Source organism: Manis pentadactyla, chromosome 11, assembly GCF_030020395.1.
Source record: "Manis pentadactyla isolate mManPen7 chromosome 11, mManPen7.hap1, whole genome shotgun sequence".
NCBI classification, from domain to species: domain Eukaryota; kingdom Metazoa; phylum Chordata; class Mammalia; order Pholidota; family Manidae; genus Manis; species Manis pentadactyla.
This window is the reverse complement of record NC_080029.1, coordinates 99164605-99186890: the sequence shown is the minus strand read 5'-3', so window position 1 is coordinate 99186890 and position 22286 is coordinate 99164605. Positions and strand designations below refer to the sequence as shown.

Genomic DNA, 22286 nt, shown 5'->3' with positions numbered 1-22286 from the left:
ACTGTGATGTACATTTGATAATAATGAAAGAATGAATGAATGAATGAATAAAGTCCTGTCCAAGAAAAAAGAAAAAGATGCATTCTGTTATGGATCAATTGTTTTTCTCCCACACAGATTCATATGTTGAAGGCTAACCCCCAATTTGAGGGTATTAGGAGGTTGGGCCTTGGGAGACAATCAAGTTTTGCTAAGTTCATGAGGGTGAAGCCCCCATATAGGATTAGTACTCTTATAAGAGACTATGCTATGTGAGGTTAGAGCAGGAAGAACATGGGCATCTGCAAGTCAGGAGGAAGGTTCTCACCAGACATGGAATCTGCTGACACCATGAAAAGGGATCACGAAGGCAGCTGGACGTAAGACTTTTGAGCTCAGAAGACTGGAAGGCCTCATGGTATAAATTTGACACAAAGTCAATACCTTCTTGTTATCACATGGGTACCATTTAAAGCCATAGGCATGGATAAATCCTTCCAGGAAGAAAGATGAGAAGAGGGTGATACCCTGAAGCATGCCAACACTTAGGGTTGGCTGGAGGAGACAAACAGCCAGTAAGGCAGAAGAAAGAGCATGGCAGGCCATTTTATTGAAGTCCGCAGAGACACTACACCTCCAAGACAAGGAAGTAGTAACTACAAAATACCATTGAAAGGACAAGATGAAGAATGGAAGCAAATAAAAAAGTCTATTTTTTGGCACTTTGAAAGCATTTGATCACTGTTTGCTCAGAACTCAAGCTCCAAGAGTAGTGTTTCTCCTCCCCATGGTAGTTTTCACATGTCCTTTTACACACACACACTCTTCTAAGTGATGAAGTCTGGGGATGTTTCAATTGTTACTCCTTTTGCTTATCTGTGTTTTCTTATCTCTCTGTAACAATCAGTATTATGTAGTAATTAAAAAAACCCAGTGTGTTAGAGGATAACATCTGCCTGTTGCTGAGCCCAGCACAGCCAGCAGGGCAGCATCACTTAAGGGCCTGTCCTCCCCTCCCTGTGGTGGATGGCGAAGCAAAGGCAGTCATAATACTGATAATTTGTGCTGCTTATTCTGCATGGCTTTGTGCTGTGCTACAGAGCTGGGAGCTTTCACGGAGGCTGAGGCCCTGTGGTGTAAATCCAGGGGCAGAAAGCATGAGGGCCCTTTACCGTATTCACTTGGAGGCTGCCTGCAGGCTTCGGTTGCTAAGTGCGCTTTTTGATTCAGAAGCACTTTTCACCCTGCATCTCTGTCTCTCTCTCTTAAAATCCTGGATCTCTTGACCAGCCAAAGATGAGTTCACTGTTCCCATCAAGGACTGGGAGAAAGAAGGGGTGGGATTAATTGGGCCTGGAGGCAGGGCCCGGAGGGCGGAGCTAAGGTGGAAGAAAGGAGAGCCCTCTAAATAAAGGGCAGGCGCTGGCTGCCCAGGAGCACACCTTCCTCCTAGTCTGTGTGTGTCTTGTGAGGAGCCGAGCCTGACCCGGGGAGATGATGGAGCCTGAGGAATACAGAGAGCGAGGTGAGCCAAGGGGTCCTGGCCCCCTGTCCCACAGCCACCCCCGCGGGAACTGCTGCTGGCGTCAGCCCTTGGCTTCTGCGGGGTCATTCGGAGCCTTAGATTCACCTGCTGAGAGGTGACTCCAGCAAAATCTGTCCTGAGAGAGGAATGTGAGGTCAGTTCAGAACTCCTCTCGCCCTCATTCTCTCTCCTGTCCCGCAGTCACAGAGGCTGTGCTGCCGAGTCACGCTCCCCCTTTTTCCCTTCTCACAGAGCAGGGGACTGGATTCCTGATCTCCTAAGTGGCAAGAGGGGGATGATTCATATTCTGAAATTGAAAAACACTTCCCCTTCGTATTCTGTGGTCACTGAGAAATCTTTTCTTTCTTTGTATTCATTACCCTATGTGTGAATCTCTGAGTGAGGGTCTTTCATTTACTCATTCACCCCGTAAATGTTTAGCAAGCAGCTATGATGTCTCAAGCCTTGTGTGATGAGCAAAACTAAATGGTTAACTTATTTTCAGGCATGGCTCTCCTAAGAGGGGAAGTAGATATTTACTTAATTTCTCTTTCTATAACTTTCTATATGCTCATCCCTACGAGTAGCTTATATTGCCTAAAATTCCTTTGCTGTAAGTTATCCCAAGTCTCTCTTATCCACCCAGATGTAACTCTCTAAGGTTAGCAGCCTTTACACTTAAGTGTGCATTAAACATTTCACTGCTTTCCAAAGGTACTTCTGGCTGAGAGCAGGTTCCTGTGGACATTTATCCTGTGTGTGGAACACAAATCGATTTCATCCAGCCTCTGGATAAGTGGAGGGCTCGCATGGGTGCCGAGCCACTCACCGGAGATATCGGGCTGTGGGGGTGGGGGCTGGGGGCTTGAGGGGGGCTGAAAGTCTCCTTCACAGTTGTGTTTGGCGCTTGCTTTTCTGGTGCGAATTTTGCACAAGCTTGTGCAGAGGAAAGAGATCTGGTTCCCTTTCCTCTTCTCTCTTTCACTATCATTATTATTATTTTTGCAGCAGGGAAAGGACCATAGGGAATACTGAGGAGGAATTAGAGATACTGAGAGAGACTGAGAGAAGAAGCCACAGACACAGAAGGGCGAGAAAGAGAGACTCCAAGCAAGAGACAGAGGCACTGAAGCCAGACCCTCTCTGCAGAAATGAAAGAATAATAATGTGCAGTGGCTTCAGAGTATTTGACTTGGCTATTTTTCTTCCTTATTCATTTGATCATGTTTTTTTGAGCATCAAAAACATGCTCTAGGCACTGGGGTTTTGGTGGAGGCAGAGGCAGGAAATCAAGCGATTAGGCCATGGCTTTGCATTTCCCCAAGAAATACTAATTGGTGCAGGGTTCTTAGTCTTGGTCTGTGGTTGTGCTTTAGGGATTCCATAAACCTGGGAAATTTTGAATGAAATTTTGTGTATGATTAAGCCTTGGGTTTAAATCAGATTCTCAAAGAAGTCCATGGGTCAAAAAAAAGGCGAGGAATTACTGGCTCAGTGGGAATGGTGAAAAAATAGCTTTTCACCTTTTATCAGAGGCTGGCCTGGGAGCCTGCCATCTGTGCTACCAAGAATAGGTTGGGGGTGTGCATGTGTATGTGGCACTTTTTCGTAGAAAGAGCCACAGAGTTTCTACTGAACGTGTAGATGTCATAGGGGTTCTGTTTTTGAGAAGAAAAGAAAGGAAAGAAAGATGATCACGGTTGATATGGAGAAGGAGAGGGGAATATAAGGAGATACCTTACTCTGATGCTGGCGTTTTATGCTTTGAGATCACGCCCTGTTCATCTGTGTGCTCCACACCCCCCATCAGTCATTCACTCCCTCACTCAGGTTTTACATTCCGAAGATGAGGCTTATGGGGGCATCAGACCCTGCACCCTTCAGCCATGAATCATCTCCTCCCTCACCAGTCTCCTGGCTGACCCGAGGGGGACTGGCATGCATCGGCCAGGCCCACTGAGGGCACATGAAGCTGGCTTCTCTGCCTTCCTCGCAGGAAAAGAGATGGTGGATTGCATCTGCCAGTACCTGAGCACGGTGCGGGAGCGGCGGGTGACTCCAGACGTGTGGCCTGGCTACCTGCTAGCGCAGCTGCCTGAGGCTGCCCCTGAGAAACCTGACAGCTGGGACAGCATCTTTGGGGACACTGAGCGCATCATTATGCCTGGGTGAGAGACAGTCACAGAGATGGTGATTCTGGCCTTGGGGGCATAGAGAGTGGGATGTAGGCCTGAGGAAAGACCTGCCTTCGGTAAGCCAGGGGTGACCCTGCACCACCTCGCACCAACAGCCAAGCCTGTCTCCTGGGCATGTAGAGGATCGGGACTGTGACTAAAGTTAGGTTTGTGATGCTGGGGCTGACCTGCAGTGGTAGGTAGGGAGCTGGAGGGAATCAGGACTGTATCCCAGGGCCTAGTCTGACAGATGAGGAAACTGAGGCTCAGGGAAGTTAACTGTCTTTCCAAAGTCACAGATCTAAGATCGTAACCTAGGCCAGTCTTCCTTGACAGGCTCTGCTCTTTTTCCCTCACTGATGTTCTACCAGTGAGGGACTAAGTGCCCTAGACTGAGCCACGCACCCAGGCTCTGCCCCTTCAGCTGCAGCCCCATTGCACAGGCTGTGCTCCCTCTCCCTGCTTGGGGCACTGGTATCCTGACTGCATGTCCAGAGGCTCCTCTCCAGGTTGACTTGAGATTTGCTTCCAACATTCTCAGAGAGCTTTGGACCTAAATGTGACAGAAATATGCCTGGAGGCAGGGATGAGAAGTTAGTCAAACTCAGAAACTGGTGGCAAGTTTGTAAAAAGCCAAACTCTCATCTCTCTGTGACCATGCAGCCTATTTCAGAACCGTCTTGAAAATTTCATTATCTTAAAGCTTTACCAAGGAGGCAAGCTCCCTGTTTAGATTATCTCCTGGATGTCATTCTGTAAAGTGTAATCTGCTGATGGGCTAACTGTAATTTGTAGTGAGATCGAAAGCAACTGTCAGAAGAGGTGGAAATGAGCTGATTCATTTGATTGAAAGAAAATCCAGCAGTTGCTGGGGTGCAGTGAAAGGGGCTCATTGCTGGGCAGAGAGGCCTGTCTGTTTTTGATAAATGTTTGTCTGGCTTATGTTATCATATTTATCTTACACGAACAGACAATTGTCTCTCGATAGGGCCAGGAGGTGGAAGCCCTTCTCTGGGGTTTCCTAAATGCTGTCACTAAGCACCTCGATAATGAAGACTCAATCTTCTATTTGATCTCACAGGCTGCGCCAGGCTCTGAGAGCTGGCCTGAAAGCAGTGGGCCCTTTGCTTTCACATTTGGCCAGCACCTCACTGAAATCTAGATTAATTTTTCCTTCCTGCCACCTCCTAGACACACAGAGAGGAAAAACTGTCCACCATTTCCAACCCTGCTTAGAAAAATCACGTCAGCTCTGCATGGGGGAGAAGGCAGCATGCCATCCTGCTCGGGGGGTCGGGCTCTGGACTCAGAGAGCCTGGGTTTCTCTCTTGGTGCTGTCATCTGTCCTATAAGACATGCGTGACCACGGGATGCCGCCTCTCCCTGACAGCCCCAATTCTCATCTCCAAAAGAAGGATAATGGTAGACCTACTTCATTGGGGTGCTGTGAGAATTAAATAAGGTATAAAGCATGGAAAAGTGGAAGATACTGTTATTACGTATGACACATCCTTCCTGGTGCAGATTCAGGGAAAAGACCCGATTATCTAATCATCAAGTCAGCATATAGGATGTGTCGGTCACCATGTGATTAACTCGCCATTCTCACAGCTTTACGTTTTGCAAATTTCCTCCCAGGCTGATCCACATAATAATCCCGGGAAACAGCATTTATTATACAATGAGGAACTGAGGTCAAGAGAGGTGCAGAGTTGGACCCTGCTTTTATGGGGTCTGAATTGTATACAAATTTTGAGATCCCCTGTAAGAAAATAAAAGTGTGTATCTCAACAGAGACCTATGCAAATCCGGGATCTAGTTGCTTAAGTTCATTGGCTTCACAGTAAATCTACAAAGTCACACTGGAGCCTGTCTCCGTGGGCTTAAATGTTCTGCTCCTTCTACCATACAGTGTCCTTGCTGGTGAGGGATAAAAGGAATTTGTGCACACGGAATGTACCTTGATGATACACTAAGATGCTATCTAATGACTTCTCAGTAGGGCTGGAACACTTAGAGAGTGAGTGTTCCGTAGGCTTGGGGACAGGATCAAACGGGGCTGAGGAACTGGGGAAAGACTCATGAAGAAAATGAATATTTGGTAGCTTTCTAAGAATTAACAGCTTTGGGAGGGCCATGTCTGTATGAGAAGTTCTTCCTGTCAGGGAAACAGCATTGCCCAAAGGCATGAATGCAGAAATGACCAGGCCATGCTTGTAGAACAGTGAGATGAAGCTAGATTAGATAATCAGTGAAGCCACTGAGTCACTGAGGGGACTTCAGAGACCTGTTATGGAAGGTCCTCCGTGTCCATCGGGCTCCTCCTTATAACCAGTTTAATCTGATTGTGGGTTCAGGGGTTAATTTGGAGGTAGGGGTCCTGTGTCCTTGGCCTACCCCTTCAACTCTCTGTGCCTTTTTCTTCATCCCTACTGGGGAGCTAAAGACAGCTTTGAACCCATTCACACTGACCATCTACAGGAGCTGTTTACCCAGAGAGCTCATAGATCCATGAAACAAAGGATGCTTTTTTGCAGGAAACTGGATGAGGCAAGCAGCCTACTCTTCTGGAGCTCATAGTCTCCCCTTCCATTTATTACTGGGCTCGGGTGGCATGGGGGATAAGCACTGGAGCCTCCTAATGTGAACGCTACCCGAATCCACTATCCTAATTACTACAGCAATTGTCATTCTGCATATTCCCTTCTGGTCTTTGCATATGTGCCAATGTTCCACTGATGAACAAGCTTAGAATAGGAAACTGGTTGGCAAGAACACCATGAATATGTCTTATTTGTATGGAGTTGCGTAACTTATTTGCCTGTTTTAAAAGTGTCAACCCATCTCTAGAGTGGGTGCTTCTTGCTAGGGAGGTTCTCTGGCGGAGGAAAGCCAACTGTGTACATGCTCTGCCTCCAGGTGGTACACTGGCAGAACCCCCATATGCACGCCTACTACCCAGCTCTCACCTCTTGGCCATCGCTGCTGGGAGACATGCTGGCTGATGCCATCAACTGCTTGGGGTTCACCTGGGTGAGTAGCAATGGCTGTAGCTGTAAGCAGTGGTGATGGGGGACATAGCAGGATGTGACATATCTGGAGCAGACATACTTGTCCTGGTCTCTGAACAGGGTTCCAAGTTAAATATCAACAATGACTACTTTCTTGGAGCTTAGGCTCTATATAAATTATCTCTTCTTATCCTTTAACCCTATGGATTCATGAGTATCAGCCCCATTTTGTAGGTGAAGAAATTGTGCCTCAAGTAGCTTATCTCTCCACGATCAAACAGATTATAGAGGCCGAGATGAGATTTGGACTGTGATCTGGTTATTGCCACAATTTGTGACCCTAACTAAGCACTTGGGCTTCTGTGGGTACAACTTCCACCGTGGTCTTGTCTTTAGAGGTTAGGGATGTGCCCTAAGACTTCCCTTAATATCTAATCAGCTTTAAATTGTGTCAGAAGCCTCCTAGAACAGCTTTATATATTTAACCTGAATTGTAATAGGGTGTGGGAATGGGGGTTGGGAGGATTGGGGGTGAGTAAAATTGCTATTTCTTCCAGGAAGTAGTGTTTTCTTTCTTAGTCCTTGCACTTCCCCCCTGGCCTTTAGATTGCTTCTCGGCTGGTACTTTAGGGACTTGGGGAGCCAGATGAACATCACCACTTCTTGGGCTGTTTCTTCCCAGAGCCTTGGGGTCCAGGGGAACCTACCTCACTGACGGCGGCATGAATCCAAAGCCCCACATTCTTTTCCCCTTTTTGGCTTGGCAGAAGATGGGGTGGGGATGGGGCACAGGGCCTGTCAGTGACCCCTTCTCCAGGGAGAAGATAGGTCAGGTTCCCATTGATACCGTCAGGGCCCGGGCAGGGCCAGGGCACAGACACAATGTGTTTCCGGGGCTGGCGTGGCATGTTGGTCCCTGGGGCTCCCTGGATGAAACTGCTTTCCTCCTTTAGGCTTCCAGCCCTGTGTGCACGGAGCTCGAGATGAACGTCATGGACTGGCTGGCAAAAATGCTGGGACTCCCAGAGCACTTCCTGCACCACCAGCCCGGCAGCCAGGGGGGAGGCGTCCTGCAGTTGCCTTCAGGAGCAAAGCTCCTTCTAGCGTGGTGGATAAGTAGTGACAGATAAGCCAAACCCTCGCCCAGGCAGTTCTGTTCTCGGGGGATCTCCCCACGAGACTCACACCACCACCATCCCATCGCCACCATCACCATCACCACTGACACCAGTCCTGAGAGCTGCTAGCTCTGCGGTGCCCCCATTCCCACTGCTCCACCTCTCCTCTCTCCGTTCCCACAGCTGCCCCTGCCATCGCCACTCCTCCTGTCTTTTTTCTCTGAAGAAGATTAAAGAGTCAACACATGATCACATTTCTGGTATTACTTGACTCGGGTTCTCACTTTATAATCTGACAACTTCCCTTCCGTGTTCCATTTGACACCTTGTGGTAAGCAGATAGGAGAAGGCAAGTAGGCCCAGGACATCCTTGGCAGTGAGAGAAAGTAATGCCAATTAATTTGGGTATCTGTCAAATGGTGGTTCTTCCAATATTTCTTTTTTTTTGGAGGTCAGGCAGCCTAATGGGGCTTGCTGGGTGCCTCCCATAGCCTGCGCATGTTGCTAGGTGCCTTTGCATCTCTAAGTCTTGACGTTCATGAGGGCTTGATTCTGAGACTCTCCAAAGTCTTGAATTTTACTGTAATGTGTAGTTTTCCTGGTTTTAAAATCAATAAGGTAGAGATAATAATAATATTTTCCTCAAAGAGTGGATGTGATGACTAAATGAATTCATCTATTAAATGAAAATATCCATGCTGCCCTGAGATGAGAACTGGTAAGTTTGCTGGTCCCATGTGCTAGCTAAGTGACCACCCGTCTCACTTGCAGCAATCTGATAGCAAGATTAAACTCTGAACCTCACAAGGAAGAGAAATCACTGCATATTGTGGACCCATTCTGGGTTGTTTGTTAGCAAATAGTTACGACTTCAGATGTTATGTCTGGGAGGACATAGTAAATGTCTGCTATACATCATCTGGCTCATCATCTCATTATCTCCAGGACCTTGCAGGTAAATAGTATCACACCCAATTTTGAGAGGAGTGCACTAAAGCTCAGAGAGGTTAAAAAAGGGCCCAGGTCACACAGCCGGTAAGTGGAAGAATGAGGATTCAAACCCAGGCCTGTCTAAGTCCAAACTGTGCTTTCTCCTGCAGTCATCAGCCATGTGAACTTGGCTTAGTCCTGTAACCTCTCTGAACATCACCATCCTCATCCGTAGAGCGATACTTTTATCGCAAGTATCTCCAAGAGGTTTCATCCGGAGCAAATGGGATGACTTACTTAGAATTGCTATACAATTGGCAGGAGGTACTATTGTTATTTCTGTTCTGCTGGCTTCTGTTTTGTGGATTAATTTCCAGCCACTGAATATCTTGTGGAATCTGGCCTGTACCCCAGGCTGTGACGCTTATTGCCAGGCTTTAGAGCAGGGGACTATCAGCTGCTGGTCACCTGAAGATTTCAAGAGAGAAAAGCACCACAGACTGAGTGAATGATGAGAAACCATCGAGATCCCACGAGGCAGCTAAGGTGGCCCCCAGGATTCCCATTCTCATGGCCAGAGTGAAGTCCTTTCCACTTCTCATTTGGATAATTGATACTCCCACTTGAAAGGCAGCTAAAGGGATGTTCTCCATTTTCTAAATGAATATTTATATTATCTTATGTAATATTATCAATATGATCCCAAGGGCTCAGGAGCCATTGGTAACAAAACGAGGCCAATGTCACTGGGTTCTCAGATGGGCCAAGACCAGCTCTCCCTGGGATATGCCTGTGGGAAGAGACTCCATTTCCATACCAAATAAACTGGAAGTTCTTTAAAGCAAGTTGTACATGGGGAGCAAGCATACAGATAAACACACTTATATCTGGCAGGGACCGAGCATTCTCTTTTTGGTCCCTGTGGCTTCTCTAATAAAGATGCTGCTCTTAGGTGAAAATCTGCTTTCATGACTTCCCTGAAAAATCAGGGAGAGGGAAGTGTCCCACGAATGCATAGGGTGTGGTGAGTGGAGAATTCATAATAGGCACTTGAGTTTGTGAGGAAGGACAGTCCCCTCTGCAGGAGCTATTCCTTAGGAATAACACACACACACACACACACACACATACACACACACGCACACACGCACACACGGAGGCTGCCACTGGTAATCCTTCTTCCACTACAGAGCAGAGTCAGTGAGTCCAACTTGATTGCTTTGCTGGCGGCAAGGAAGAACAAAATCCTGGAAATGAAAGCATCTGAGCCTGGGGCAGACGAGTCCTCCCTGAACGCCCGGCTCATTGCCTATGCCTCTGATCAGGTGAGTTGCCCAACACAGGCCAAATCTTCAGGCCAGGGTTTAGCTTATGGAGTCTTAGTCCTTGAATAAGTTTCTTCTAGACACAAGTAAGTTGGGATTTAAGGCAGGTCATGCTGTGGAGGTTGTCTCTAGGAACCATGGGTAAGGACAAATGTAAACATTATATTTGATTCGCTTAGTTTGGCTTCAGCAGTTCCTGTGGAGTTCGCATCCCAGGATGAGTCAGCTAGTAGGTTTCTGTGGTCCTTCTAGGCTCACTCCTCAGTGGAAAAGGCTGGTTTGATTTCTCTTGTGAAGATGAAATTTCTGCCTGTGGACGACAACTTCTCACTCCGAGGGGAAGCTCTTAAGAAAGCCATCGAGGAGGACAAGAAGCGGGGCTTGGTGCCTGTTTTTGTAAGTCAGAATGTGTTCTATGCTTAAACAATAGAACGTGGAGGTGAGGAAGGAATCTGGGTAGAATCCAGGCAAGTAACATGCTGCAAACAAAAGTAGAGAGATCCTCAAATACGATGTGTTACGATTTATGAGTTGCTATTCATTGGGCTAGGCAATTAATTTTGTGGGTCGTAACAAGCATTACAAAAATAAATAGAATAGAAAATATCAGAGGGTATTCCTGTAGCACAGAGTATCTATTGTTTTGTGGAACTTTTATTTCAAATACACATGTGTATATATATATGTACTAGGTTACTTACTATATAGAATGTGTTTCTTACTGTGGGTCATGAAAAGTCTAGTGTGAAATGCAGTGTTCTAGTGGGATGGGCAGGATAGAAAATATCTGTGGTTAAGTCTTTTTTTCAGGCCCAGTGTATCTGATGAGCCCACCTTCCCACGTTAACTTCCTTTATTTTCCTCCAGGTCCGTGCAACACTGGGGACCACCGGGGTGTGTGCATTTGACTGCCTGTCGGAGCTGGGCCCCATCTGTAAGTGTCTGCCCTGTCTGGCTAGGAAGACAAGTAAGGAATTTGAGAATGTTCCCCAGAACAAGAACCTGAAACTAGCTCTGTGGAATTTGCTCACCCTTTCTTGGTCACAGCAAAGGCTGAGGTATGGGAAGAGCCACCAAAGGTCACAGGTGCTTCGCCCAGGCATCCAGGTCAGTGCTTTCCCCAGCACGGACCAAAGGTTAGAGCTGCTCCTCTGCATCCTGGCCTAGTGGGCACCAGTGGGAGACTTGCAGCTTTTCTGCCCTCTCTCCTGTATGTCAAAGTCGGCTCGCAGACTGTGTGAAAAGCACAGGGTGAATGAGGCATAGTGGAAGATTGTCTACTCTAAGCTAAGACAAGAAAAAAGGCAGGGCAGGGGAAACCATAGGGAGAGATAAAGGCAGAGAAGGAACCCAAGTGTTCAAATTCCCCAAGCAGCAGACCCACTAGGAGAGCCATCCCCTCCCACTGTTTGTTTGTATTAGATGCATTAGCATTGCTCTCTGGGTCAGTGGGAAGTTGGTTTTTGTGCCAGGAAGTTCTAGCTCAGGGAGTTAACCCTCTGGTCAGTGAGAGAAAGAGGCCAGGGTGCAGCTCTGTGGACCTTCTCTTCAGGAGGCAGTGAGGCCTCATTCAGCCCCACCCCTCACATTGACACGGCCCGCCCCCAACCCCCATCTCCACATGCCTGGACATCTCACTTAGGCAAAGCAGGCCCACCATTCCCAGCTCTGCTCTGGCAGCCCTCCAGCCAGTGGGGCCAGGCGAGAGGCGCCTTGCAGCTGGCTGGCAGCAGCCCCATCCCACCCCCATTCCCACCTCCCAGCCGGGCGACGTTTGCCTCCTCAGGTGCCAGTGAGGGGCTGTGGCTCCACATCGATGCTGCCTATGCAGGCTCTGCCTTCCTGTGCCCTGAGTTCCGGGGCTTTCTGAAGGGCATCGAGTATGCCGATTCCTTCACCTTTAATCCTTCCAAGTGGATGATGGTGCACTTTGATTGCACTGGGTTCTGGTGAGTGTGGCAACCCAGCTCCCAACCTGTGGGAAAGCCGTGCTTCCTCTGTGAGGCCTCAGCTGCTAATGCCCATTTGGACACCCACAGGGTCAAGGACAAGTTCAAGCTGCAGCAGACCTTCAGTGTGAACCCCGTCTACCTCAGGCATGCCAACTCGGGTGCGGCCACCGACTTCATGGTGAGTGGCCGGAAAGGGGCAGCCTGACGGCCTCTGAGATGGAAACCGGCTTCCTCTTGACCCCAGCGTCTCCTGTACACTGGCTTCCACCAGAAATGGGCACACCGTGAGCCCAACACATCATACTGCCCCTGTATACCTTTGGTTTCAAGCTGTGCCTAAGGATACAGAATGAAACCCAGAAAATTGTTAAAAACCCTAGAAAATGAGACCCACCTCTGAGGCCGTGTGCATGCTGAACACTTGTGGCATTGTCTACCGCCTAGAAATGCCTTCCCCACCCCGAGTGGGGGCCAGTTCCCTTCTGCCTCATCTTGGATAATCTTTTCTGCTTACTACCCAGTGGCAGGGCGGGGTGGAGAATTTCCTTGGATGGGGAAATAGGCTCCTTGGTTAAATCGCTTTCTTTTGTTCCCAGAGAGGCACTGCGTGGGTGCGGGTGGAGCGTGGGTGCTTTCCCTGACCTTCTGGGTGCCTTCTGGCAGTCCTGGCCTTCCCAGCGAGCTCACTGCACCCCATTCTCAGCCTGTACTACCTCTTGGGGGAACAGATTCTTCAGATTTACTCCTCAGTTTGGGGACGAGCCTTTCTTTTAATTGTAGGGGAGACAGGGATGTAAACAAGTTAAATCCATGTGGCCAAGGGGCCGCAGCAGAGCAGACTGAGAGGAGCCTGGTCTGGAGGGCTCGCCAGCCTTTGCCCTTTGGGAACTCAGTGGGCTGCCCTGATCTCGGCTTCCTCATCTGTGAAGTGGGCTCAGTCACCCTGGTTTCACAGGGTATTGTGAGGCTGACATGGGAACATGCCTGTAGATCATGTAACATAATACTGGGAATGTGGCAAAATTCAAGAAATGGTAGGAGTAATATTCTTAAAAGTTCTTTTAACTGCCGAGATTTGCTATAGCAAAGTGGTTAACCATTTAGGTGCTAAAGCCAGACAGCTTGGGTCTGACTCCTGGCTCCTCCATTAATCATATTTGTGCAGCCTTGGGCAAATGGCTTAAACACTGTGTCTAAACTTCCTCATTTGTCCAACGAGGATGATGATAATAATAATACCAGCTTCTTAGGTTTGCTGTGAGGATTGAGGGAATCAATATTGAAGTATGGAGAGCAATGCCTGAAGTGTGTGAGAGTCACTCTTTGGGAAGAGATGTTTTGTCTTTCCTCTTTGGGCAACTGAATTGTCCTGCTGTTTTAGTCCTAAAGTAATATCTCCATCATCTCTTCATTTTATTGGTTATTCTTCCGTAGACCAGCTCAGATTTGCTTAAGGTTTTTGCAGCTTTTGAGTGGCATTGCAAGCAGCAAGCTCCAAAGGTTGATACAAATAGAATGTTTCATTCATCTCCACTGCCCTGTGTGGTGGGCTTTCAACAATTTCTTGATAAAAAAAAAAATGTCTACAGCCTCCCAAAGGGCAGACATTTTAGAGTAATTCTAGCTTCCTTTCCTGAGTGTAAATGGTGCCCATTTTCCTATAAGTAAAGTTGGATCACCGAATTATAAGAGCATTTCTTACCTAAGTCCCTTTTGGATTACATGTTTCTTTTTTGTGTTTTGGTGTTTTTTTGGTTCACAACAGTGTCTCAAGATCTTCCTGTGGTTCATTCCCATAAGTTTGGAGATTTTTATGGTGTTTTCTCTCTTCTAGATAATTATAAAATATTAAATTAAGCTTAGCAGTGGTCCAAGGGAGCCTTACCTTTTATACTTCTACATCCAGAAGGTGCTGCTGTCTGCTTTTCCTTTCCCTACTGGCGGGAGCCATGCCATTCAAGCTGTGTAGCAAGCTGAGGCTGGAGGAGGACCCCCATAAATCAAGGGCCTTTGCAGCTGGCTCCCCCTACTACCCACCTTGCTTTTGCTTTTTCTATTATACTATTGGCTTTGCTTTTACCTGCATTTTTGCTAAGGGTTAACTAACCTTTGCTGAGCAGTGTGGAAAGGATGAGAGCATAAGTTCCCCAGGAGCTTTTCAGGACAGTGCTCCTGAAGAACGGAACACGCAGGGGCCAAATGGTGATCTTGGCATAAAGTACCGAAACCTGCTGTTAGTTAGTCAAACACTGATCACCCCATCTCCACTGAGAATATCCCCTTTTATTATTACAATGCTAGTGAAACTAGTGATGGAGAGTTTTATAGAAATAGAGTTATGAGAGAATATTGAATTGAATAACCCTGTCTGACACTTAGTCAATCTTCTCATGTTTTCTTCCCTCTGCTACTTCTATAGTTTTTCTTCTTTCCTAATTACAGCCATTTACTAGAATTTGTGCCTTATATGTGAAATTACCAGATACCATAATTTTTTAAGAAGTAAAGATACCTCAAGACAAGTGCTGGGTCTGTAAGCCACAGGGCATAAATCTGCAAAGAAGTAAAAAGCTAACATTTTCAAAGAACATTACTTCTCTCTCACTTACCAGCTTTACATCTCCCTGTATGGCCCTGGAAGATGGCTGGTTAGCCAGAGACGGGTAAGATTCCTCAAGGGAGGAACAACCTAAGACAGGCACAGTCGCAGGGGGGCCATCGGGTGAGAAAATGGGGGCCAACAGAGGTAAGGCTTAGAACCTCACCCCCCCAGTTTTGAGAGAAATTGTCTACACCTGTGGATGTTTTGTTTCCCTTGTTCAGCTTGGATTAATACCTGGTCTGTAGGCACAAACCTGATCATCTACACCTGCCTTCTTACAGTTCTAAATCATGCTTTCTATCTATATCTTGCATCTACCTACTACATCAACATTTTATTAGAAACATAAAGGAGAAAATGTGACATTCATATATAAATTATAAAAATCAAATGAATAATCATACATCATATTTGACTTGATTGTTTATAGTTTAAGGTTTGTAGTTAAAACAGGAACAGTTTCTATGATATGAATGCCCTTGCATTGTTCACCATGTAAGAACTTGTCTAGTCCCTGCAGTAGTGGAGTCATGGAGACCTGTGTAGCATATGTCAGGGAGATTTTGGTATCCACACAGAAGAAAGAGAAATGTAGATAAGAAGGGGAAATTTAGTTTGCTGCCTACTGTGCCCTATAAAGGGGTATAAAGTGAAGATATGAGTTTATGATTTTAGATTGCTTATAAATTTATTAAAGCTTCTAAGAATATTTTTGTGGGAAAGAATCCTAGCTAACTGTGGCAGTAGGTGACCTGTATTTCACCCTGAGCTGATAGACTCCATAGTAACTGCTATATACTGCACGCTCCTACGGTCACATGCACTACTTAGAAACTGTGTTGCATAGAAACGTAAAACATAAAAGAGTACATGTTGCTAGGAAAAGTCTCGGTCAAGGAACAGAGGATGATCACCTGTCTAACACTTGACCAATCATGAATAGATTAGAAAGAAGAAGAAAGAAAAAAGCTGGCTTATACCTATTAATCAATTGTCTATACCAATTAATCAACAGAACAATAAAAAGTAATCATATCCTTGTGCAAAATGGTATAAATAAAGCTGTCATCGACACTTTGTTGAGAGACCACCTCCATCTGACTCTGTGTCCTGTCTCTCCATGCGCTGACTCCGTCTCATTCCTTTGGGCTTCATCCCTCCGCCGCTGGAGCTGGACTCCGGCACCCTACCTGTAATCCTAGGGGTTTAATTGTCACGTCTCTGAGAAACTTCTACAAAACTGAAGTTGCTATCTGTCATGTTCCTGGGGATCTTCCCTGTTGCTCTGACCGTATCCCAAGGTCTTTATCACCCAGGAGGCTGGCTGTAGCTTTAAATAGGAGCCCAGCTACATTGGAGATGAGCCAGAGATAGAGTCCCATCCTGGGAGAGAACCCTTAGGGACTTCACCCATAGCGCCCTGGAGCCACCTAGAATCAGGGCTTGATTCTCAGACATCAGGGAAGCTCCTTGCCCCCCCCACACCTTCCCCAAGGAAGGGGCACTGTCTTGTCCTTGGCAGGGGAGACCTCCAAAACCTGGAAAGGACACAAAAGGGGCTTGGGAATTCCTTGAGTTAAAGAGCCATGTCACCCTTCATAAGACCAAATCTCCCATTTCAACAGAAAATATCAGCTAGAACCACCCTGCTGGGTCAGTGTGATCTGGTTTTGGAATAGTGACAAGAGAAACAACTGGGGATACAGACAGAGTGTGAAGAAACCAAATTAAAAGCACCTCTGCCTCTCATTTTAGTTTGCTGGGCAAAATAAAGCAGTTAGTTGGCCACAGCCATGTAGAAAACCCTGTTTTCATTGAAGGCCCCTATTATCCAGTCATTCTCCCAGAGCAGCCAGCTAACTAGGGTGGAGTTGCTTGCCTTCCCTGTTACAAGGATTTTGTCCCTCGTCCAGGTTTTGATGCCCTCTGCTGGTAAAGGAAGTCCCCAACTGGTCCTCGCCGCTAGGGTGTTTGCTTGGAAATCACAGGCTTAGTGCTTGATGTGGGAGAAGCACTGTGCACCAGCAAAGGCGTAATGTCCCAACTGCTGGGTGTGGAAACTAGGGTGAAGGATGGAGGTGAGCACATTCCTGAGGATTTAGCAATCCTGTGGGTGAGTTCGGTGGGACAAATATTTATTTCCAGCCAATGACATTGTGGTGAAGCTTTCTGACATGTGAGGAAGAGGTCACTAGAAATCACATTGCTTATCAGGATGACTGCCAATGTTTTCCAGAACTTTTGCTCTGGTTTCACATCTGAGAAATTGGTTTGAAATTTTCAGATCTGTGGTGTCCACAACCTTGAATTTTGAGGTCTGTTGAATTTGGTCACCAGGAATGAAGGGCCAATTTTCATCTGGCAGGGGCGGAAATGCAGATGGTCACTGGAAATCTGAAAGCTGGAGGGATGCCTCCTGAGGACACAGGAATGTCACAGGAAAAAGTCAGTACAAGGCAGTGAGATTAAATAATGACCATCTTGGTTCTAGGCAGAAACACTACTGTCATTAGTAGCTCACATTTTTATCACCTCAATAGCCAACTTCGTGTGAAGTGCTTTGCGTTGGTCCCTCTCTCGCCCCGTCCCTGGGCGGTGCTGTTCTGTGTCTTTATGCGCCAGTGAGGCAGCAACGCCCAAGGCCACAGCCAGTAAGCGGCGGAGCTGGGGGAGAAACCCAGGTTTGCAGATCAAGCGTCTGGGCTTTTGATTACTAATAAAGGAAGAAAGAAAATAAATGAAAGGGCTGCGTGTGTGTGCAGGGTAGGAGCACACCCTTTTTAGAATTATGCTGGTTGTCACAACTGTCTAAAAATTTTAGTATTATTATGGTTATGCCTGATTACTGTACTTTATATTTTGGGGGCAAACAGAAATAGGACTTTATTTTATGCTGTTCAATCTAGCCTCTTTCAGAGAAAAAAGTGTATTGCTCCCATCTTGAATAAATAGTAGCCTGAGATGAAATGCTTAAAGCAGCGTTTAAAGCAAAGTGTCTTCTTCTTGGTTCAGGGTCTGGGCTTGGTCTCCACTTGCACTCAAGGGCCTATTGGCCACCGTCACCAGTAGGATTTGGTCACGTGATGGGGCAGCCTTCGGTAACTTGCTTTTTGGCTGCTCCTTAGCAACAGCTTCAGGAGTCATGGTGATACTGTCCATCCCTGGAGGGCTGTGCAGGCAATAGATGATGAGTGAAGCCCAGGAGTGAGTGAGGGAGTACCTTGTTAGAGACAATGCGCCCTTGTCTCTAACCACGGGCACTGTGTTCCTCTGTTCTAGCACTGGCAGATCCCCCTGAGCCGGCGGTTTCACTCTATTAAACTCTGGTTCGTGATTCGGTCCTTCGGTGTGAGGAATCTTCAAGCGCACATCAGACATGTATGTAGTGTGCAGGTGGTGGGCTGATCCACGCTTGCATTGTGTCTTAGAGGGGAGGAAGGCTGGTTTCTGTTTGCAGACCAGCCCAGGGCACCTGCAGTATGGGCTCAGGTGTCTAGGCCTGTTCTTGGCCTCTGGGACTTGATTACTGAGGGCGGCCATCTGTTTGTTAGCTAGAGGACCAATGAGCAGCAATGGCACCGAGAGCTGTCTGGGGTCTGTCCCCCTTGCCTGAGTGTCTCACCAATCCTTGGCTGTCATTGAGCACTGAGGAATGATGGCCCAAGAGCTTGACTAATAGAGGAAGAAAGAAAATAATGAAAGGTCAGCGTGTGTGTGCAGGGTAGGAGCATATCCTTTTTAGAATTATGCTGATTGTCACAACTGTCTAAAAATTTAAGTCACTATTATGGTTATGCCTGAAACATGGCTTTCCTGGCTTGGACATGTAGACCTACCAAGTCTGGAACAAACATTCTTACATTGTGTCAGTAGGTATTTACTGAAGCGTTCTTGGGGACGTGGTTGGGCACTGTCTAAACAGACCGTGCAGTGGAGAGAGAGAAGGGCACGGGTGAGGTTTGTCCCACTTGTCTCAGCATGGTCAAAGACAGGATTAGCTAAGTCCTTTGACTTCCCTTGAAAGAGAGGATTGAGTCTGAGAACCAGATGATAGCATTACTTAGCAAAATATTTCATTGGATGAAGAAATTTTTAAAAAGGTGAAAACAAAAAAGGTATAGTCCTGTCCTTGTTAAGTTAATGATCCTAGGTAAGAAAAAAAAAAGGAAATAAAAAAAAATGATATAACTTCAGTGAAAGATTAATATGATACAAAGCTCAAACTTAAAAAAAAATTAGAATGTGAGCAAAATCAAACGGTGAAGGACATTTGGCAGAAGCCATTCTGAATTCTGTTTCAAAGGTGTCACTGGTTTGAACACATTTAGCAGTGGGAAAGTTATTCGTAAATGTCCCTTGCCTGACTATTAATCCCAGTTCTCTTTGTATTTACAATTCCAGGGTACAGAAATGGCTAAATATTTTGAATCTTTGGTCAGAAATGACCCTTCTTTGAAATTCCTGCCCAGAGGCACCTTGGCCTGGTGGTTTTCCGTCTAAAGGTGATGCCGTCTCCCATGGCCTGTGGGTGATGTTGTCTGGGGCTTGGGCGGCCTTTGGAGGTGCAGCTGCTGGGCTTCTGGGGATGCTTCTGGAGGATCTGATACAGATTTCACTTCTCTTTATTCTTCAAACAGGGTCCTAATTGTCTCACAGAAAGTGTGTTGAAAGAAATAACTAAAGCTGGCCGTCTCTTCCTCATCCCCGCCACTATCCAGGACAAGTTGATAATCCGTTTCACCGTGACATCCCAGTTCACCACCAGGGATGACATCCTGAGAGACTGGACTCTTATCCGAGATGCTGCCACTCGCATTCTGAGTCAGCATTGTACTTCGCAACCTAGCCCTCAGGTCGGGAACCTCATCCCCCCACCTGGGGGCCCCAGGGCCTTGGCCAACGGAATGTCCTTTCAGTCTGTTGGTGAGGCAGGGGGTGACCCAGCCCAGGCCAGGAAGATCATCAAGCCGCCTCAGCGTGTGGGAGCCAGTCTTGGGAGAAGCGAAGACAGCCGCCGTCCTGAAACCCTGCTGGACCCACGTGATGACTGCTTTGCGGAAGAGTCTCCAGCTGTTACCAAGCACAAGCTGTCCTCCTTCCTGTTCAGTTACTTGTCCGTGCAGAACAAGAAGAAGGCAGTGCGTTCCCTCAGTTGTAATAGCGTGCCTGTGAGTGCTCAGAAACCACTGCCTACAGATGGCTCTGTGAGGAGTGGGGGCTCCTCCCGGGTCAGAATCTTCTCTAGGTTTCCAGAAGAGATGATGATGCTAAAGAAAAGTGCCTTCAAAAAACTCATCAAGTTCTACAGCGTCCCCAGCTTTCCTGAGTGCAGCTCTCAGTGTGGGCTCCCGCTGTCCTGCTGCCCCCTGCAGGCAATGGTTTAGGCCGGAGGTTTCTGCCAGAGGCCCGGGTTTCGGCCAGGATGTGTTTCAGGGAGTCTCTGAACCCCTCCGAATTGTGTGCTGAATTCGTGTGCTTATGTGTGTGTGCGTTTTTCTTGGGAGAGAGCCCCTAATTTTTATCAGGTTCTCATAGGGGTTCATGACCTATAATGGTACAGAAGGTTCTGGCAGTCTGGTCAGAGAGAAAAGGTCCAGGGTAGTGTACTGACAGGCAGCTTCTGTGGTGCAGCTTGTGATATTCAATATAATGTAGCAATAAATTGTGCTCGTCCCAAAAAAGCCTCTCTTGTGTGATTTCGTTGACCACTGAAATATTGATTATTTAACCAGAGCATATCCTGCAGCCTAAATGCATGTACTATGGATTCTGATTCTCAGGATGCTGAAGGTTTGAATTTAACGGTGAGGAAAAGAGTTTGGAGGAGCTGTTGGTACGAAGAAGGCAGGTGCTTGAGTCAGGCACTGTGGCTTAGCATTGATAAATGAGGACACTGAAGCCCCAGGTCACTAAGCTTGTAAGTGGGCAAGCCCAGGTCTCCTTGTCTTCAACAATGCCCATGCTATTTGCACCATGCTGTACTATTCAAGGTGGTACTTGAGCAGAAGCTCACAGTCCAGCAGGACCCTCTGGCCCTTAGAACATGTAACTGTTCCCCTCCTTAGGTTTGGAACTTGTGCATTTTTTTCCCCCTGGACTCTGTAGTCAAATAAAAGCTGTACTCATAGCCTGCCCATAGTTATTTAATAGGCCTGAAAAATGATTTTCTTCAGATCACAGTTGTATAGGAAGTGCACTTGAAGTCGGTTATAGTTACAGTGTCAAAGGTAAACAAAGCTGGGCACTAGTTACAGTGGTAAGGACAGATATTAATCAGTAATATACTATTGCAACAGGGAAAAGAGTTCAGCATAAACTGGACTAAACTTTGATCTCTAAAAAGGTGATTGGACATTTTGAAGGGTGAATGGGGGAGTGGGGAGGGGCCAGCAGGGGCTCAGTAGAGTTGGGAAGTGAGAAATTACAAAGCGTGGGAAGGGGGAGTTGGTCGATGTGAAGCCCATGTAGGTTTGCTAAGTGGTGCTGACCAAAGTCAGGCCCCCACCTCCCCCAGAGGCTGGGGGACTGCGGGCAGCCCCAGGTGTCGGCTGGAGCCAACAGTAAATTCATTTGGCAGCCTTGCGTTTTCACAGGCAGGCACTTTTAGGGGCACTAGAGTCATCCTAGGGTCATGGTCTTGAGCCATTAGCGACTGTGTGAGCATCTGTTCATGTTTCTATGGGCTGAGGTTGAGGCCTAGTTAACAAGAGGGCTGGGAGGAGCCTGGCTACAGTTTGGTCAAGGAGAGAATCTTTGTCAAGAGCTTCAAGTTTCATGTTGACCCTTTTTGTCTCTGAGTGGTCCCCAAACTTATCTGCATACGGGAATCACCTGGAGTCTTAAAAAATAGTGATGCCTGGCCTACTCCCAGGAATCCTGATCTAATTGGTATGAGGTGTATCTGGGCTTTGGGATTCTGACAGCTCCCCAAATAAGTCTAATATGCAGCAGTGTGTGGAACCACTGCTCTAGGGTTGCTTGCTTCTCAAAGGGCGGTATGTGGACCACAAGCAGTGGCACCCCAGGTGTTTCTTATGCACATTCAGCCTTAAGAAACACTGCTCTAAGCTGTTGGTTCTCAAACTGAGCCTGGACCAGAATCACCAGGAGGGCTTATTAAAACATGGACTGCAGGCCCAGCCCCAGTGGGTCTGATTCAGTCAGTCTGGGGTGGGGCCCAGTAATCTGCATGTCTGACAAGCGCCCAGGTAATGCTGATACTGCTCCTCCGGGACCACAGTCTGAGAACCACTACTCCACGAATATGTTCTCTCTTCTCGTATGTGCTAGGTGGGAGGTAGTGATGCAGTGAGCTGCGTGACTTTGCGACTTAACCCCCTAGGCTATGTTTTTTTAATCAAATAAAGAGGTTGGACTAGACACTGTCTAGGACTGTTTTTACTTTTGCTATACAGCAAATGATATGTGTGCATGTAGTAAATAGAATTTTCAAGAACAATAGCAGGCTAATGATGAGACAAAGGGCTGCTTGATGCTGGGACTCTCCTGGGGTCTGCACTTGGTCACTCCAGATCTAAGATCTGAGCCTTAAGAATTAGCAATGATACAGCTCTGAGGCACTGAATTACACTAAATAAGAACACATGAGGTAACTCAGGATGATTTTTCTCTCTGTCTGTGGTTTCCAAAATGAGGCCCCGACCAACAGC

At 47.0% G+C, this 22286-nt stretch overlaps 1 protein-coding gene across 1 annotated transcript; it reads left to right on the top strand.

Annotated features, from left to right (window-relative positions):
- The first annotated feature begins 672 nt into the window (after nucleotides 1-672).
- On the top strand, nucleotides 673-20709 carry LOC130679584 (histidine decarboxylase-like). Its single transcript, XM_057488793.1, is given in 13 exon segments — nucleotides 673-1504; nucleotides 3501-3682; nucleotides 6598-6711; nucleotides 7643-7767; nucleotides 9930-10062; nucleotides 10315-10458; nucleotides 10930-10996; nucleotides 11849-12011; nucleotides 12102-12192; nucleotides 17896-17994; nucleotides 19018-19063; nucleotides 19066-19118; nucleotides 19254-20709. Coding segments are annotated over 13 exon segments (1995 nt in total). The 5' UTR covers nucleotides 673-1473; the 3' UTR covers nucleotides 20001-20709.
- The last annotated feature ends 1577 nt before the right edge of the window (nucleotides 20710-22286 follow it).